The sequence below is a fragment of the Lepus europaeus genome, chromosome X, assembly GCF_033115175.1.
Source record: "Lepus europaeus isolate LE1 chromosome X, mLepTim1.pri, whole genome shotgun sequence".
Taxonomy (NCBI): domain Eukaryota; kingdom Metazoa; phylum Chordata; class Mammalia; order Lagomorpha; family Leporidae; genus Lepus; species Lepus europaeus.
In genome coordinates, this window is record NC_084850.1 from 71811837 (window position 1) to 71831956 (window position 20120).

Sequence of the window (20120 nt, forward strand, 5' to 3'; positions counted from 1 at the left end):
AAATGGACACTATGAGAGACAATTACAGGATCAGCCCTTATCTAGACTGTTGAGGAACAACTTAATATTTTATTCCTTTTAGTATTTTTGTTGTTGTGGTTGTTGTTGTTGTTGCTCTGTTTGTTCTACAAAAGACCACTGGTTGAACTCTGTAATCAATGCACAATCATTCTTAGGCATTTAAAATTAACAGAAAAGTGATTTATGTTAAACATAGGAGTGGGAATAAGAGAGGGAGGAGATATATAGGTTGACACATGCTCACTCGGACTTACCTCCAATGGTGGAACTAGAAATGTGCCAGGGGATTTCAAATCAATCTTACTAAGGACGCAGGTACCAATGCCAGCACACTTGGTAAAGTGATAAGTATAAATACACAACCAATCAAAAAGATAGGGTATGTGTCAAAGAGATTTCACAAATAAGACCAGTGTAAGCAAATAATGAAGGATAGAATTAAAAGGGAGAGAATGATCCTGCGGGGGAAGCAGGACACACAGCAGACTCATAGAATGGCAAATGCCCAAAATAGCACTCCTGCCTCAGAATCAACCCTTGGGACATTCGGATCTGGCTAAAAGGTCCATGAGACCTGAGTCTCACAGAGTCTCCATGAGAGTCTCACAGGCATGGAAAGCCATGACACGGTGGCAAAAAACAATCTAAATGAAAGAACCTGGTGAACAAGACCCCAGCAGAAGGAACAGGCCATCAAGGAGAGAGGCGCCTTTCTCTGAAGGGAGGAAGGAATCTCCACTGTGACACGGCCTTGACTAAACAAGTTCAGAGTCGGTGAACTCAAGGGGCTTCCATAGCCTAGACAGCTCATAGCAAGAGTCGTGGGTGATTGCTGACGTCATAAATAAGAGTGCCTATTGTTAAATCAACAACGGGAGTCACTGGGTACATGCTCCCCACGTAGGATCTCTGTCCTTAATGTGTTTTACTATGAAACTTAAAAACACTACTAGTCGAACAATACCCTATACCTTGTGCGGTTGTGTGAATGCAGCCTGTTGAAATCCTTGCTTAGTATATACTAAGTTGATCTTTAGTATATGAAAGTAATTAAAAATGAAACTCGATAAAGGGCAGGATGGGAGAGGGAGAGGGGAGGGCCACGGGAGGGAGGGAGGTTGGGGGGGGAGCCACAATACAAAAGTTGCACTTTGTAAATTAACATTTATGAAATAAAAAGTAAAAATGGACAAAAAAAAGGTTAAGAAGATTCCTAGATGAATTGTTTATTTGAATTCAGAAGAGAGACTAAGGGGCCACCAACGTGGCATGGCAGGTAAAGCTGCCATCTGCAATGCCAGCATCACATATGGGGGCCTGTTCATGTCCTGGCTGCTCCACTTCCAATCTAGGTCCATGCTAGACCCTGAGAAAAGCAGCAGAAGCTGACTCAAGTGTTTGGGCCCCCACCACCCATGTAGAAGACCCAGAGGAAGCTCCTGGCTCCTGACTTCAGTCTAACTAAGCCCTGGCCTTTGAGACCATTTGGGGAGTGAACCTGCTGATGGAAGATTCTCTCTCTCTCTCTCTCTCTCTCTCTCTCTCTCTCTCTCTGTCTCTCTCTCTCTCTCTGTCTCTGTCTCTCTCTTTCTCTCTCTGTAACCCTTTCAAATAAATAAATAATTTCGTTAAAAAGAGATAATAATGTCACCTTGGACCAACTGTCTTCAAAGAAACACAGGCTGAATTGAGGGTGGGGGAACCTAAGACTAATCCTAGCTAGTGATTAGAAAATGGTGCACAGAAACAAGAAAGGTAACAAGCAAAACACTTAATTGTGTTCATCCAATCATCAAATTTTTAAGTTTCCATCAATTATATGTCTATGTGTACTTGTGTTGGCATTTAAATACTATCATTGTGTGATACTGAAAATACATGTGGATAGCTTTCATTGTTGTAAATTAAATACTGATAACATTTTCCTAAATACTGGGAAGTAAAAGGTAGAAATACATATATCATTTATTGATGAGATGGACATACAATAAAAAATGCAGTGGGAATCTCAGACTTGAGATTCTTCAAGAAATAATATTGCTATGCAATGACTATTCCCATGGAGAAGCTCAGGACAGTATCAAATTTTCAAAATTGTTTTGAATCAGGTCTAAGGGTTTCATGCCTAATGACATAACAAATAGTTATACCTATAAAATCAAAACAAGAGGATGATATTTCTGTCTGTGTATAAACAATTGTTATTAGTCCTGTAGATGAAGCAACACTAACATGATGCTTCACTTTAATGTAAGATCAGACAGTAATCACAGTGAATTATTTAAAATTGGAGAGCAAAGTTTACTTTAATCTAATATACTTCTTTTAGAAGTTGATGTGCCTGAAATGTCCATTGGAGACATGAATACTCACAAGGAGAAAAGTTACGATTTTTACAAGATGATATGATAAAGCATATTCTTACTCACCCTTCTCTTCCAGATTAGATACTCAACATCCTGAAGAAATGAATGTTTGCAGATCTGAGGAGCAGTTCCATGCTGTAAACCATGCACAGCAAACTCTTCGTAGAATGGAGAACTACTTGAAAGAGAAACAACTTTGTGATGTGCTACTCATTGCTGGACACCTTCGAATCCCAGCTCATCGGTAAGCATTTTTATGCAGATGGAAAATCGGTGGGTGGGACAAATATGAATAACACAGAATCAGCACATTAATTACATTTTTATTTTCCTGTGTTGACAAAGCATTAGTGTAGGTGATCCATTTCTCTGTGCAGTATTTAGAAGAGTCAAACTTTGGAAAAACTGATGAACAAAAGATAGCACAGAAAAATCCTCTAAAAGGAAAATTTACCAATTTGGCATTTCTAACACAGCTATGCTTTACTGAATTTTATGCAGAAAACACTCACCAGTGTTACAAACTTACTGAATGTATTTTGTGTTTTTCAATGAGAGTATGGACTGATTTAAAATCCAATGAAACACTCTTATTTCCAGATTGGTTCTCAGTGCAGTGTCTGATTACTTTGCTGCAATGTTTACTAATGATGTTCTTGAAGCCAAACAAGAGGAGGTCAAGATGGAAGGAGTAGATCCACATGCACTCAATTCCTTGGTGCAGTATGCTTACACAGGTAAGTGTGGGACATGCACTCACAGCGGCCCCACATTTCTAGCACACATTATTATTATTTCCACTCTACAGTTGCAGAAACTGAAGGATAGGTATTTTAAGAAATTTTCCTTTAGGTAATAAGAAGGTAGAGTAATCATTTAAGTTCAGTAATATAAAAGATATAAAAGATTGAGATAGATAATATACTGTCAAATATTTTTTGCCCTGGGGAAAGAGGGATATTTTAACATAAACATAAAAGACATGGCTCTCTGAAATGGTTCTGGTTCATGAAAAAAAAAAAGATGAAAGAGGAATTTTCCAATTTGACAGTAGAGATTTAATTAGTCTCTTCCTCTGGAATAATAAAGTCATATTTACTTAAACTACCAAACAAAGCTAACAGGATGACTTTGGGATCCCAAAAGTATTTTGACCTTTTTTCCTTAATCATTATTTCATATTTATCATTTCCTAGTATTTAAGAACATGTATTTGATTATATATTCTTACACCTTTCTAAACACTAAAACTTACCTCCTGGTTTTCTCCAATAAAGTTATTTTCACACATTTTTGCTTGCATTTCCCTTAAAAGAATTTTGAAAAACTATGTGTTCATATTACATTATTCCATTAATGATTATAATTTGTAATTTTTAGTCATTGTATATCATCTCAATATTTTTTGAAAGTCAGAGTTACATAGATAGAAGGAGAGGCAGAGGGAGAGAGGGCTTCCATCTTCTGGGTCATTCCCCAATTGGCTGCAACAACTGGAGCCAGGGGCTTCTTCCGGGTCTCCCATGCGGGTGAGGGGCCCAAGGACTTGGGCCATCTTCTACTGCTTCCCCAAGCCACAGTAGAGAGCCGGCTAGGAAGAGGAGCAGCCGGGACTCGAACCAGTGCCCATATGGGATGCCGGCAATGCAGGCAGTGGCTTTACCTGCTACACCACAGCACCGGCCTCTGTCTTCTCAATATTTGGTAAATATTGATGTCTTATTATCTGAGAGGCAGAAACAGAAAGAGAAACAGACACATAGGCAGAGAAAGACAGTTTCCGTCCATTACTTCAGTCCCCCAGTTTTTGTAATGGCCAAGGCTGGGCATGGCTGAACTGGAGAACTGAGAACACAATCCAGGTCCCTCGCATGACTGGCAAAGATCCAAGTACTTCAACCATCACCTGATCAAGGGCAGGCATTTCCAAAAGCTAAGACCAGAGGCAGAGCCAGAACTCAAACTGAGACACTCTGACATAGAATATGGATGTCTTACCTGGCATCTTAACCACTATACCAAATGCCTACCTCGATAGTGATGTCTTTTAAAAAGCACTATAGGCCGGCACCGCAGCTCAATAGGCTAATCCTCCACCTTGTGGCGCCGGCACACCAGGTTCTAGTCCCGGTTGGGGCGCCGGATTCTGTCCTGGTTGCCCCTCTTCCAGGCCAGCTCTCTGCTGTGGCCCGTTAATGCAGAGGAGGATGGCTCAAGTCCTTGGGCCATGCACCCCATGGGAGACCAGGAGAAGCACCTGGCTCCTGCCTTCGGATTAGTGCGGTGCGCCGGTCGCAGCGTGCCGGCCGCGGCGGCCATTGGAGGGTGAACCAATGGCACAAGGAAGACCTTTCTCTCTGTCTCTCTCTCGCGCTGTCCACTCTGCCTGTCAAAAATAAATAAATAAATAAAATTAAAAAAATTAAAAAGCACTATAGAATTTGCATTTTAATAATATCCAACAAAATGACAGCATAATAGCAATTTGTTATCCATAACCATTCATATGAAATATATATACATATGGAATTTCCTCAAAGTTAATTAAATGCTATAACCCAGAAATTCCAATTCTATGTATATATCCAAAAAGAACTGAAACTGTATCCACAAAAATAGGGAGAGACAAAGAGAGATAAAGAGGTCTTCCCTTTGCTGGTTCACTACCCAGATGGCTGCAATGGCCAGAGCTGGGCCAGGCCAAAGCCAGCAGCCAAGAGTCTCCTCTGGGTCTCCCACATGAGTTCAGGGGCTCAAGCACTTGGGCCATCTTCCGCTGCTTTCCAAAGTTCATTAGCAGGGAGATGGCTCGGAAGTGGAGCAACCAGATGTGAAGGGGTGCCCATTTGGGATGCCAGCGTCACAGGAGGAAGCTTCAACTGCTACATCACAACGCTGGTCCCATTTCATCTTTAAAGAAGAGTATACGTGAAAGTTGAGGTTTTAAAATTTGTTTATGTAAAATTGATGTGTACCTTACAAAGGTATTATGTATGCCTGGTGTTATTCATAGTACTGGAATATCCCTGTTCTAACAAAATAACTTCTAAATTTCACTTTTTCCTACTCCCTTTCTTCAACTCCTATCTTTCTTCTGACAAGACGTTAGATAGAGAGGGAGAGACAGACAAATGAACACAGAAAGACAGAGAAGGAGAGAATACCAAGAGGGTTCTCATCTGCTGGTTCACTTCCCAGACAACTGGGGCTGGGTCAGGCCGGAGCCAGGAACCTAGAACTCATTTTGGGTTTCCCACCAGGGCGGCAGGAACCCAACTTCCTGAGCCATCATCAGCTGCCTCCCAGATGCACAGTAGCAGGAAGATGGAATTGAAAGTGGAGCCAGGATTCAAACCAGGCACTCTGAATGGGCATCCTCTAAATTTTCTTAATTTTTAAAAAGCTCTATAGACTTCTTTAAAACAGGATTGAGATAGAGCATTTTTGAATCATCAGAGACTTCTGTTTTCTTTTCTAGACTTTTAAGGATTTTATTTCTCCTAGCTAAAACATTTTAGTCATTGGAAAACACCGTTTTCTTCCTAACGAATCTCTTTTTGTAATTGTGTGCAGACTGAGATGACCAGGCCAGCTGGCTTGTGTATCTTTTTAAAAAATATGTTTATTTATTTCGGAGGCATAGAGAAAGAAATACTGCTTCCATCTGCTGGTTCACTCATCAAATGCCTACACTTCTGGGACAGAAGCCAGGAAGTCCATCCTGGTCTCCCACATGGATATCAAGGACCAAATTACTTAAGCTATCATCTGCAAAGGAAGCTGGTATCAGCAACTTGAGCCAGAACTGAAACCCAGGCACTCTGATATGGGATTCAGATGTTGGTCCCAATGGATATCTTAACTGCTAGGCCAGGTGCCCACGGCCTTTTACTCTTTAATGAGTTAAAACCTGTATCCAGCTGTTAATAGCCTTTGTTATGCTTTTTTACAGTTGAATAATTATAATACACAGATGTTTTCATAGTGTATGCTAGACTTTTATAACTGAAATACTCCTGCGAATTAATTTTCTTTTTAATAATCAGGCCAAATGTTAATGCCTGTAAGCAGGTGAATCCTTATAGGTAAATATGAGAATATTTTGTATTTCTTTGGTTCTTAGGAGATGGGCAGCCAATCATCTCAAAATCCAGGGCAAAAAACAGCACAAGAAATTCTGCAGATGGACTGGATCTCTTCAGAACACATTCTCCTTGTTGCAGGTTGAATTAAGTAGAGAGCAGCAGGCAATGTGTATTGCTCTTTTCCTTATGGATAGGCAATCATGTAGAACCAATATGAAACCATTTTGAAGTAAAAACTTTGAAGAAGTAGTCCATAGTTTAAAATTGCCATTTGAAACATTCTTTATAAATTATATACAGCTTGACTAAAGCAATAAAGTGTAGTGCTATATCTTTTTTTTTAACAACATACTTTTAATTTACTTTATAATCACAGGCTTAATGCACCACTGACCATAATTTTCAACAAATAAAAAGTAGAAACACCATTGTTCCACAAGAATAAAGACAAGGGCTATAAACAATTAAACCTTAAGATGTCAGTTTCATTCTCACACATTGTTGGGGTCTTTTTGTATTCTATATTAACTATCGCAAATCAGAGAAAACATGATATTTGTCTTTTTGGAACTGGCTTATTTTACTAAGCATAATGGTCTCCTGTTGCATCTTTTTTGTTGCAAAAGACAGCATTTCATTCTTTTTATGGCTGAGTAGCAGTCCACCGTGTGTATATGTATATATCACATTTTTTTTACCAGTCATCAGTTGATGGACATCTGGGTTGATTCCATATTCAAAAGATATATTTATTTAAAGGCTGAGTTAGAGAGTGAGAGCGAGAGAGAAAAAAAATATTCCATTAACTGGTTCACTCCCCAAATGGCTACAAAGACCGAGACTGGGCCAGGTTGAAACCAGGAGCCCAAGCACTTGTGCCATCTTCTACTTTCCCAGATGCATTAGCAGGAACCTGTATCAGAAGCAAAGTAGCCAGGACTCGAACCAGCACTTATGTAGGATGTCAGCATTGCAAGCGGCTGTTTAATTTGCTGGGTCACAATGCCAGGGCCAGAACTATATCTTATAAAGATAATTTACAATGTTTATAATAAATCAATAATGCTTGCCTTAAAATGATATAGATATACCTGTATAAAGGAGATGACTCAAACTTCTTCTGATCTCATTTGAATAAACTCATTACAGACATTTTAAACAGATACTGTTCTTTTATACCAAAGCAAATGATCATATAAACAATTCTTCATTTGTGGACTGTTAGCATAATGTTTTTTCTTTTTGAGACAATGCAGAGAGGAATTCCAGACATAATATTTGAGCAAACACATCTTTTTTTAAGGTTTATTTATTTGAAAGACAGAGTTACAGAGAGAGATAGAGACTGAGAGGTCTTCCATTTGCTGGTTCACTCCCCAAATGGCCGCCACGGCCAGAGCTGCGCTGATCTGAAGCCAGGAGGCAGGAGCTTCTCCTGGATCTCCTACATGGTTGCCCAAGGACTTGAGCTATTCTCCACTGCTTTCCCAGGCCATAGCAGAGACCTGGATCAGAAGTGGAGCAGCCCGGGCTCAAACTGGCGCCCATATGGGATGCTGGCACTGCAGGCCTGGGCTTTAGACTGTGGTATTACAGTGCTGGACCAAGCAAACAAAAAATGGAGATATAAGGTCAATGTTCTTCCCAAAATAACAGAGGCACAATATTGTTCTTATTTACCAGGGTGTTTGGCTCCACACAAATGACAATTACCTGTAGGGCCAATTGTATCATACTTAACACAATATGACACAATGTTACTTGAGTAATAATATAAACAATTCTCCCACCCTTATTTTAGTGTGATTGCTAATTAAAAAATGTATATATCTAAGGAATACAATGCGATTTTCTCTTGTACGGATACATTATGAAATGATTGATATCAAATTTTAATGCAGACCAAGCTAAATTGATAAAGAAATAACAAATTACTTTTCTTTGCAATGATGGTATTTACTGCTCATTTGTTTCATTTTTGATAACCCAAGCTAGTTCCCATCAGTCATTTTATTAATATTTACTCCAGGATTCCTTTGTGTAGGTAAACCTCAACACATATTCTCAGAGTTGCTATTGTACACTAAAAATCATAGCCTTACTAGAGAGGAAACTGACAACAATTTAACCAGCCATACTATTTGTGTCTCATTTTATGGAGCATATAATCCTCCTTTATTTTCTGAAACCATCTAGGTGTCCTGCAATTGAAAGAAGATACCATTGAAAGTCTGCTGGCTGCAGCTTGTCTCCTGCAGCTGACGCAAGTCATTGAAGTCTGCTCCAATTTCCTCATAAAGCAGCTCCATCCCTCCAACTGCTTAGGGATTCGCTCATTTGGAGATGCCCAGGGTTGTACAGAGCTCCTGAACGTGGCACATAAGTACACCATGGTAAAATCAATTACTTGAATCTAATTTGTATTAATAATATGATTATATTGTGATAACATCAGTAGGCAATTGGAACTTATGAAACTTGTAGGTGACTAGCACATCATGTATATTAGAGAAATATATTTTTCTTATTGAACTGTACAAAAGAACATTTTTTCATGCTTTGAATCCAAAAAAATTAATTAAATCTCAAAACTTGGAGAAATGAAAATACTGCCCAAAATTCAATTGTGCAAGTGTCTATTTAAAACAGAATTAGCAGCGCGCCTACCACGGCGGCCATTGGAGGGTGAACCAATGGCAAAGGAAGACCTTTCTCTCTGTCTCTCTCTCACTGTCCACTCCGCCTGTCAAAAAACAAACAAACAAAAAACAAAACAAAACAAAACAAAAACAGAATCTACAGTATTAGGAAAATGTAAATTCCCTGATGTTTTTGCACAATTAGAACTATAGCTTCTAAACTATAGAACTGCTTTAGAATTAAAATTTCTAAAGCTGCATAAATTATTATTTTTAATGAAAGTGAAATATCATTCAATAAGAAAAAAACTCATATTAATGGGTAAGTATTCATTGGAAAGGTTTAATGAACTACCAAAGTTAGTAAGGCGGACAATTTATTGAATAGATTTTTTTATGCCTTAGTAAAAACTTGTGCTTTGGCTAAAAAACAATTTGCAGTTCAATCCTTTAACTTAACTTATAAAATCCCTTTCTATTCTACTAGTTGTTATAATAAATTGAATGAACATGTCCATATGTGGTAATTATTTAAAAGTTGCATAGAGTGCAGTGATCTTTATTTAGTCAGGTGTTAGTCACATGAAAGCTAGATTGTTGGGAAGCAAAAATGTGAACAGAAGATATTAAATGAATACTTACCATAAATGTTTATACTTCTCTGATAAAAAAAAATGAAGCAGTGAATGACAAAAGGGATAAAACTTCCTGTAAAATCCAATTACAAGACAAAAATTCCAAGCAAAGGAAATTCTTCCCATTACTTAAGATTAAAAAACAAAAGTCAATTGCATATAAGTGAGCAACGGAGAATTGGATGTAAAGATGATAAGTAGAAGTAGTGTTATTTTTTAGGATAGAGATGTTTATAAATAATACTTTCAAATTTCTAAAATTGAATTCTCTGAAAGTTTCTTCTAAGTCTTTCTCCCTCCTCCCCACCCCAGGTCATTGTTTGAAATTTGAAGTTTCAAAGATATTCCTGAAACAACACCATTATGTAGAGAATCACATTATAATGGTTGGCATCTTAAAATATGTCATTTAATTATTCTATTTATAGCCCTGTGTCCTAAATACAGATGCCATATAATCTGAAAGAACAGCAGTTATGTAGTTCAAAGGTTAGTTCTACCACAAAAGCCAAACATGAAAACTTCCTGTTAAATTACTTAAATTCTTGAACTAAGTATTAACAGTTTCCTGTCTGGTATCTTACTCTTGCAGACAAAATACATTCTGATAAACAGCTTGAATTATTTTTGTTGCTCAAAATGAACTTGTCTTCCTTTTCCTATTATGTGACCAAACTGAGTGTTAAAACAGGATGTGCATAAAAATGCATTGCTGTGGTCTTCCTTAATCGTCCTTCATTGGTTATTTTAGTATCTATTGTGAATACAGTAAAATAGGCAAAAGCCTTGTTATAATTATGCCTTTGTAGTACTGTATTGATAGTATAAGGATATAAATAATTTTGATGTCTAGGAAGACAAAGACATTTCATTAACTTCATGGAAATGTGTATTACTAAAAATTATGCATGGATTTCAAAAAATTTTATACCAAAATAAACTTAAATTCCATTTTCTATTAACTTTCTGAAGTACCCTCATAGTGTCAAGCATTTTATGGATTTAATTATAATCATGACTCAATTGTTAGACTGAGTAAAGCAGGTTGCCCTCCCTAACATGGGTGAGCCTCATCCAGAAACACTCTCAGAAACATCCAGAATAATGCTTGACCAAATGTCTCAGCACAGCATGACCCAGTCAAGTTGACACAAAATCAATCATCTCAATCGTATAAGTAGCTGTTAGCTTTGAAGAAACATTCAACTAGAATGCTATATTCGTTTACTAAATTTTGAAGCAATTTAGGTGTGGACTAAATAAAATGAATAATGAAGTAAGGACACAAAAATGGTTCATGGGAAAGTGCGTAGGCGGGTGTTTGTTTTTAAATTAGAGGCCAAATAATTCCAAAATCAAACAAGGTAAGATTGTCTTTTAAGTATAACTATTTTTCTACAGTACTTCATGCTGGAGTGCCATACATAGATACTTTAAACCTATATGTTTATTTTTCTAGTTACATTAATCTATTGTCTAGCAATTTTCAATACTGTCTTGTCAGATAGTAAATCTAAAGTCATAAGAAATTCTGTCAGAATATATAATTTCTGGTTATATCTAAATATGGCCATGATATAAATAATTTTTAGTCATTTTAGCTGTCTAAAATACATAACTAAGTGAAATAGGCATGTTATAAACAACATTGGTCACTGAGTAGGGAATACACATTGAGATAATTTCTTCTTTTTTTCTTTGCTTTTCACTGGTGGGTACACAAGAAAAGAGAAGGAAATACAGATTTTCCATAATATTACTGCAGTTTCAGAGTTTGTATGTAATAAGAGAAATAAGTAACTGTAAGTTTTATAGGGTTTTATATTTTTCTTAACCCTTTCAGAAAAATTATATTAATTATGAAAATCAGTTGCAGTATTTGAGCAAAGTGCAACAGACATGATGTCAGAGGCTTTTGTCTGAGTACAGACTTTGCCACTAAATTGTAAAAAAAGATCAAACAACTGATATCACTGGCTTTCTCATTGAAGAAATTGGATCCCTCACAAGATCACATGGGTGATGACTTAATTCTTGTGAAATAATTTGGTAAAGTGTGAAGTGCTGTACAAGTGTTTAATAGTAGTAGAAGTACTAGTGCTATTAGCATTATCTTCTGTGAGAGGATTCTCAACCACAGATCTCTGCTACAATAAGAATACCAGTTTTCACTGATTTGCTTGCCTTAATTCCAGAAGGATTCTTTGTCTAAACAGGTAAGTTAATTTGGACCTTGTGACATTAGAGCTATCAACTCTGATGATTGCTATGTAGATAATTTTGCTTTTAGCCGAACTCAGTTCTACAATGACTAAATTAAGAGAAGAGCAGAATGAGTGATTTAATTTTTCCAGAGGCCTCAGAGGTTGTCTTCAACTGTTCCCTGAATATCTGGTTATTTTGCAACATTAATGTCAAGTAAGCATGATTGCCTCTATTTCAGAAATGTCTTTTATTGCATTTAAAATATGAGAACTTTATTATGAAGAATTTGAGAAATGATAATTGTTGTCAAATAAAAAGCATATAATATTTATATACTGGAAAATATATGGTGTTTGATAAGAAATTGCAACATGGCTTTTTGAAATTTGATACTTGACAAAATACAACATGATGATGAAAGTGAGAATTAAGATATAATATATAAAAATGTACATTCAGCCACACTTCCTTCTAAAGAAACACTCCAAAGAAATCCATTTAAATTGTCTTGAATCTATAGATTGTGATCCATTGTAAAAGGATACATTTCCCTTGGTCAGTAGAAATCAGTTTTTTCCCTAAGAGTTTTTCATCAATCTCTTTTTCTTAAACTCTCAAAGGATTTTAGTCTGTTGCCTCCTGAAATGCATGGCAAGAGTTAATTCATCAAGGCCTTCATGATAGCCTCCAATTTGAAAACATTCATCCTTTGTCTTAGAGCTTTTGGCTAAAGACCAACAGGACAGTCAGGTTTGGAGTCATAGCTGTTGTCCCACATACAACAGCTGAAGGCAAAAAGCACTTCTATGGGCTGCAACACTGTGCTCATGCAACCCGTGAGAGTTAAGGATTTTCCTTGTGCTTGACAAGAAATTACTAGTACAAGCATTTAGTCTCTCAGCTTCAGAAGACTCCCCATACCCCTGTGTGCAATAACATCTGTTTGTTATAAATAGTTATATCTGTCTTTCTGCCATTTTCTGATGTTTTACAGAGTGAAACGCTTTGATACTTCTTGTTGTTGTTGTTAAGAAGTTTCTAAAGTGTAAAAATTGACTGGATTTCCTTCCTTTCTTAGGAACACTTTATTGAGGTAATAAAGAACCAGGAATTCCTCCTACTTCCAGCCACTGAAATTTCAAAACTTCTGTGTAGTGATGACATTAATGTACCTGATGAAGAAACCATTTTCCACGCTCTAATGCAGTGGGTAGGGCATGATGCACAGACCAGGCAACGAGACCTGGCGATGCTGCTTTCCTATATCCGACTGCCATTACTTCCTCCACAGGTATGGAAATGTACCCAGGTAATAGAATTAGAGTTCAAAACCCCCACTAGGCATTAACTCATTCCTTATTTGCTTATTTAATCAGAGGATTTCTGGTAATTGGTGTGTTCAGGCCTTGCTTAGCGGAAGGATCTATCCAGCTTTCAATTAGAGGCATTAATAATGGAGAAACTGGAAATGTGGATTAAAAAAAAAAACTACAGATGATACCTAAATGTCAGAACAGTCATCAAATTCAGTTCTCTCGCTCACCAAATAGTACGTGTCACAAGCAGGGTAAATGACTAAGCCAAATCTTTCTCTTTTTCTGTTCATCTTCTGGAGTGATATATTGGATGATGCCTGCTACTATGAATAATTATCTGCTATGATTGAAAGCATGCATCATACTTTCAGATGCACTAGAGCATCGTTATAATGGCAGCCTCATCCTGCGTGCTGAACCAAAGGATTACAGCAAAAGACAACTGTGAAAACAAACTCCCTTGGAGAAGACATGAGATTGACTCACCTCATATTAAATTTTAGCATGTGAAGTTTAGTGAGAATGTTTTGCAGTCCTGCTACATAACTCCACCATTGGTGATAACCACAATTTTTTCACTCTAGTGAATTGATCAATAATAGATCTAATTCACACTATGTATTTATATATAGGAATATGTTGAACATATTCATGTCATATTTATTGAGTCTGTGACTAAATTCCTCAATATCATCTAAATTGGAAAAAGAGAGCTTATCTGCACATAATGGATCAATGGTTTTGTAATTATTAAAATAAATTCATTTTCAGCAAAATAACTAATTGTTAATATTGAAAAATAGATTGTTAATGTACTGATGATTTTCCTATATACATATATTTTTACATTTAGTAGTTAATTAAATTCTATGGAATTACATGCTTGCTCTTAAGAATCTATACTATGAAATAAAAAAAAACGGACTTCCCTTCAAGGATTAAAAAATTTATACGGAAGGAAAGGCAATGGTAACACCTAAAAGAGAAATGTCAACATTTATATGTAATTTTAGACCCAAAGTTCTAAATCTGGGATTATAGATGAGCTTCAGAATCTATAGAAATTTTATGTCTTAGTGAGCATGGATACACTTATTTGTTATATTCAAGAGAAGTTCTATATGATTTATCAGATTCTATAAAACAGTGTCATTCAAAATGTTTATGGACCATCAGTGTAGGATTTCCTGTGAGCTTACTGCAAAAATAATTTCTCAAGTACTACCTCAGACTCACTAAAGCAATTTCTGAGGGTGAGGTTGAAGAATTTGCATTTTACTAAGTTCTCCAAATGATTCTTAGACATGCAAAAATTTGAGATGCAATTGTATAAGAAGTATTCAACCACCTTTGTTGGTGGGGTGTTTCTTGTAGGCAGCAAATAGATGGGTCTTATTTTTAAATCCATTCAAGGGGCTGGCGCTATCGCATAACAGGTAAAGCCACCATCTGTAGTGCCAGCATCCCATATGGGCACCGGTTCGAATCTCGGCTGCTCGACTTCTGATCCAGCTCTCTGCTATGGCCTGGGAAAGCAGTAGATGGCCTAAGTCCTTGGGCCCCTGCACCCACATGGGAGACCTGGAGGAAGCTCCTGGCTTTGGATTGGTGCAGCTCTGGCCATTGCAGCCAATTGGAGCATGAACCAGCAGATGGAAGACATCTCTCTCTCTCTCTCTCTTTCTCTCTCTGTGTGGCTCTGACTTTCAAATAAATAAATAAGTCTTTAAAAATTAAAAATAAATCCCAGCCAGTTTGTATCTTTTAATTAGAGAATTTAGGCCATTTGCATTCAAGGTTACTATTGAGAAATAATGACTTGGCCCTGCCATTTTTCCATAAATATTCCTATTTGCTTTGGATTTCCTTTGTACTCTGACTAGGAGATTTTCTGCCTTCATGTTCTTTCATGATGGTGACTATCTTTCTCTATTTCTGTGTGTACACATTCCCAAGTATCATTTGTAAGACTAGAAGAGAGTGGTGACAAATTCTTTCAATTTCTGTTTGTTTTGGAAGGTCTTTATTTCACCTTCATTTATAAATGAGAGCTTTGTAGAGTGCAATATTCTGAGGTGACAGTTTTTTGTTTTAGGACTTGACTTTGTCTCTCCATTCTCTCCTAGCTTGTAGGGTTTCTGATGCAAAATCGGCTGTGAATCTAATTGGAGATCCTTTAAAAGTGATCTGGCATTTCTCTCGAGCATATTTTAGAAAGCTTTCTTTATGTTTTAATATTGAACGCTTGACTATAATATGTCTTGGTGAAGATCTTTTCTGATCATGTCTGTTAGGAGTTCAATGCGCTTCCTGTACTTGAGTGTCCCTATCTTTCTCTAAATTAAGGAAGTTTTCTGCTATTATTTCACTGGATAAGACTTATAATCACTTTCTCTTTCCACACCTTCATGAACTCCTAAGACATGTATGTTAGGTTGTTTAATAGTATCACATACTGTTTTCAGTTTTTCTAGTATTTTTCTTCTTTTGTTTTCTGTTTGATTGAGATACATCCAATATCTCCTGCTTGCTCAGAAGACAACAACCAAGTATGTTGTTAACCCTTTCCACTGTATTTTTTATTTGACATATTGAATTCATTCTAATATTTCAGTTTGATTTCTCTTCAATACCTCTATCTCTGGCAAAACTTTTCATCCATGTAGTGTATGGATTTCTTTAACTCATGTATTTGCTTCTCTGTGATTTTGAGTAATCTTATGATCATTCTTTTGAGTTCTTTTTTAGGCATTTCATCAACCTGTTTGTCTTCACATTCCAACAATGAAGCATTGTTGCTATCCTTTAGGGAGTTATATTGTCTTCCTTGTTCATGTTTCTTGTATTTCTACATTTATTTTTTGGCATTTGTGGAAACACTTGTTGGTTTTCCCCTCTGATGACTTTCATCTTTAAAATATGCCTCTGTGACTTAGTGGAGTGTTTACTCCTTTAGTGGATATCTCGAAGTGTTTTGAGGTGTGTGCTGGGTGGAGCCAGGGAGCTCTGGTCTGTACTTGAGGGCGAGGCAAGAGTCCAGGGTGACACCCAAATTGGGTGTGGTGGAACTCCTCTATTGTCAGCTGGGGCGGGTATGATTACGTCAGCTGGCATGATCACAGCCTCACCTGCTCTCTATCAAGGTGACCAGTGCCTAGTGTGAGCCCACGGCGGCTACACACGCCACCCACTCAGGCTCATGAACTACATGAAGGATCCGTGTGGTCCTCAGTGTGAGCACGGACCCCTCTGCAATGACCCACATCAGGCACTCAGGGGACTCTGCACCTCTGAAGCCAGATGCTGTGATTGTCCAGAGACCCAGCTATAACCCACGCCCTATCATGCAGTCACAGAATTCCCACAGTCACAGGGATCGGGGGTCCACTCTTAGTCCCTTGAAGCTGCCTCATCCACAGACAGAGCCAAGGCATTCCCAGAAGTCCCTGTCTGTGGGTGTTCTACTTGGACAGTTTGAGTCAGGGCACCTATGATAGAGTGAGGGGAGGGGAGCACGTCACAAGCCTAAAAAGATGCCCCACCCCCTGCTAACCCTCCAAACCAGACTCAAAGTCAGTGAGGACTGCCCATTAATGACCCAAATAAAATCCAATAGTTACACACTCATGAGAGCAGCCTCTACTTATGTTATTAGTATGGCACGGTCTCACTGCTAGTCACCAGGTGCCCTTGTTGGGGGATGGGGAGAAAGAAACATGCTCTCCGTTCACAGAGTTAGATGGGCACCCTGCCCCCGACTACTGCTCCAGGCTGGACTCCAATGAGTGTGATTGCCAAAGTTCTCCCTCAGGTGCTATCACCAGTGACAGGGGCTCCACATTGTGCTCTCAGCTCGGTCTCATGATGTCATGTTTTCTCCGCCCCTGGCTACAGGAGTCACCAGGAGTGTCTCTGCTCACTGTTGTGCGTTTGTAGCATCCACGCTGCTCTATGGTATCTCTTTCTCTTTCTGTAAAATTTCTACTGCAAGCTTCCCTCAAACTTTCCCCTGGAAATGCAGTTCCTCCTTTCTTCTGTTGCTTCCTCATGGTCAAAATCAACACATCTTTCCATATTCAGCCCTCTTGGATCCTCTCTCTTAATTTATTGTAACAAAGGGAAATTTCCAGCCCAGTTGCACAACCAGTGATACCTGGGCCTCTCACATTCAGTGTGCTTTCTGCCTGGAATGTGGGCCATGTGAACTTTTCATAATTGCAGTGTTGGGCAATGGCATACCAGTATAGGCTTTCAAAACAAATGTAAAGGCTACCTTAAGCAAATATTTTAGAAATGAAATATATGAAGAGAATGGTGATGAATTTCTGAAGAAAAAATTACATAACTTAATTTTTTTAAAATATATTTCTAACAGCCTGTGCGTTAAGGAAATGTCTGGGAACTCATCAAGCAAGTCAAAATAATGATCTACCTGAGATTGCATGTGGGGTGAGAACAAAGCCAGAGTTAGTCAGGGCAGACCAAGAAAATTCAGAGAAGCTTACTGAGATTAGTGCTTGCATTCCAATAAGCTGCTTGCTGTTCCTCTCAATAGCCAATGATACAGTGGACCCAAAACTCCAGGGGAATCAATCTGACCCTTGAAAACACTCCTAAACATATTCTTGACTTATCTCCAACTCATCCCAGGAAAAAAACAATTTTTCTAGATTTTATCAGTGTCAGGTACAATCTTATTGTCTGCCAAGTAATGATAGTTCAGAGCATTGATCTACTTTTGCTGTTGTGTTATCTAGTTACTAACACATACACATTAACTCAGTTCAAAAGTATCTTTCAAAATATCATGCAGAAACGATTTCATGATAAAGATGCAGTCCCCTGTGGATGATGTTATTTTAACTGGGCATATTTGAATGACTGCCACCTCTACCCTCAACCCACTTCACCAAAGGTGCCTGTTTGCATTAGCTACATGTAGTGGACTAAACGATGCTTGCTGTTTGAAAGCACAGTCATTATTTTTAATTACTTTCAGTAATATTTTTATGGGTGCCTTTTCACTTTGACTCCTTCAGATTGTTTATTTACATCTTTGAAAGGTGAATAGTGTTTCAGTTAATTAATATGCATAGATCATTAGCTATTACCATAAGGCTTTTAGTCATTATAACATGACACCTAAAAATACAAATATTTAATTTAAAATATTAAATAATAAAACTTCTACATTTCAATTAGGTCTAGTTTTCTCCAAACATATATAAATCAAAATATGTTCCTTCTAATGGTGACCTCTTCATTTACATGCCATTCATCATTACTTTTCAGTTATTGGCAGATCTTGAAAACAGTTCCATGTTTAGTGGTGATCTGGAGTGTCAGAAGCTCCTGATGGAAGCTATGAAATATCATCTCTTACCTGAGAGAAGACCCATGATGCAAAGTCCTCGGACAAAACCTAGAAAATCAACTGTGGGGGCCCTTTATGCTGTGGGAGGCATGGATGCTTTAAAAGGTAAAAGGAATAAATTAATTCATTTATAAAATGTCTCTATTCAAAATAGGTGAGATACTCTCAACACTTTCAAATTAAGAGAGTGGTATTAAAACCATGTTAAATGAGTGCATTGAAAGTTATCTTTCGGGTCCGGTGCCGTGGCGCACTAGGTTAGTCCTCCACCTGTGGCACTGGCATCCCATATGGGCACCAGTTCTAGTCCCAGCTGCTCCTCTTCCAGTCCAGCTCTCTGCTGTGGCCTGGGAAGGCAGTGGAGGATGCATCGCCCAAGTGCTTGGGTCCTACACCCACATGGGAGACCAGGAAAAAGCGCCTGACTCCTGGCTTCAGATCGGCACAGCGCGCCGGCCGTAGCGGCCATTTGGGGGGTGAACCAACAGAAGGAAGACCTTTCTCTCTGTCTCTCCCTCTCACTGTCTGTAACTCTACCTCTCAAATAAAATAAATAAAATCTTTAAAAAAAGAAAAAAAGAAAGTTATCATAAATTTGGTATTTTATATGATTTTTCTGACCACAGTTTTCATTCCCCTTATGGCACATAACCCTTTAATTCATGTTAGCAAAACACTTTAGTAGGTCCTTTTCTTTCATGGAAGCAATTCTGCAATATTGTCTTTCCAGGGGATATTTATTTAAAGTTTGTCATAAAAACAAAGAAATGAGGCTTCCGAAAGAGTATTTTTTGAAGATTTATTTTATTTGAAAGGCAAAATTACAGAAAGAGAGGGAGAGACAAACAGATATTCCATCAGCTAGTTTGCTCCCCAAATGGTCACAAGAGCCAGGGCTACACCAGGCCAAAGCCAGGAGTCCTGTTGCTATAACAAAATAGCTAACACTGGGTAGTTTATAAAGAATAGAGGTTTATTTGCCACATGGTTCTGGAGGTTGAAAGTCCAAGATTGGACAGCTGCATCTGGCGAGAGGCTCATGCTGTATCACAATATGACAGAAAAAGACAACTGCAAGTGTGCACAGCCGAAGGGAGACAACATAAGGGGTGTATTTACATTGTAACAACCTGCTCTTATGCTTACTTATCCATGCAAAAGCAGCTTTAATTACATTCATAGGGCCATTTCCCATGACCTACTCCTATTAAAGACTCAACCACCTTTCTGTACTGCCACATTGTGGACTAATTTTCCAATATGAATTCCTGGGGACATGTTCAAATCAAAACACCTATAAAACAAGAGATTGAAAATACAGTCATTTTCAAAATTGTAAGGCTACTTTACAGAACTACTGTTTTTTCAGAAAATAACAAATATAATGGGATCTTATACTTATTTTCATGCCTGGTAATTTGATACTTTATTGCATTTTGTTGAATAAAATTAGTGTTAATAGCATGTTTGAAGGTTTCT

The 20120-nt window shown here is 37.8% G+C and overlaps 1 protein-coding gene across 3 annotated transcripts in view; it reads left to right on the top strand.

Annotated features, from left to right (window-relative positions):
• The window catches only part of KLHL4 (kelch like family member 4), a 123136-nt gene that overhangs the window by 77899 nt on the left and 25117 nt on the right, over positions 1-20120 (top strand). For 2 of the 3 annotated variants that reach the window (XM_062183467.1, XM_062183466.1), the window contains exons 2-6: positions 2464-2631; positions 2988-3124; positions 8669-8865; positions 13030-13242; positions 18560-18746. In XM_062183467.1, the coding sequence (XP_062039451.1) occupies positions 2464-2631; positions 2988-3124; positions 8669-8865; positions 13030-13242; positions 18560-18746 (902 nt within the window). The remainder of the gene's footprint in view (positions 1-2463; positions 2632-2987; positions 3125-8668; positions 8866-13029; positions 13243-18559; positions 18747-20120) is intronic. The other variant, XM_062183468.1, reaches the window with a different exon arrangement.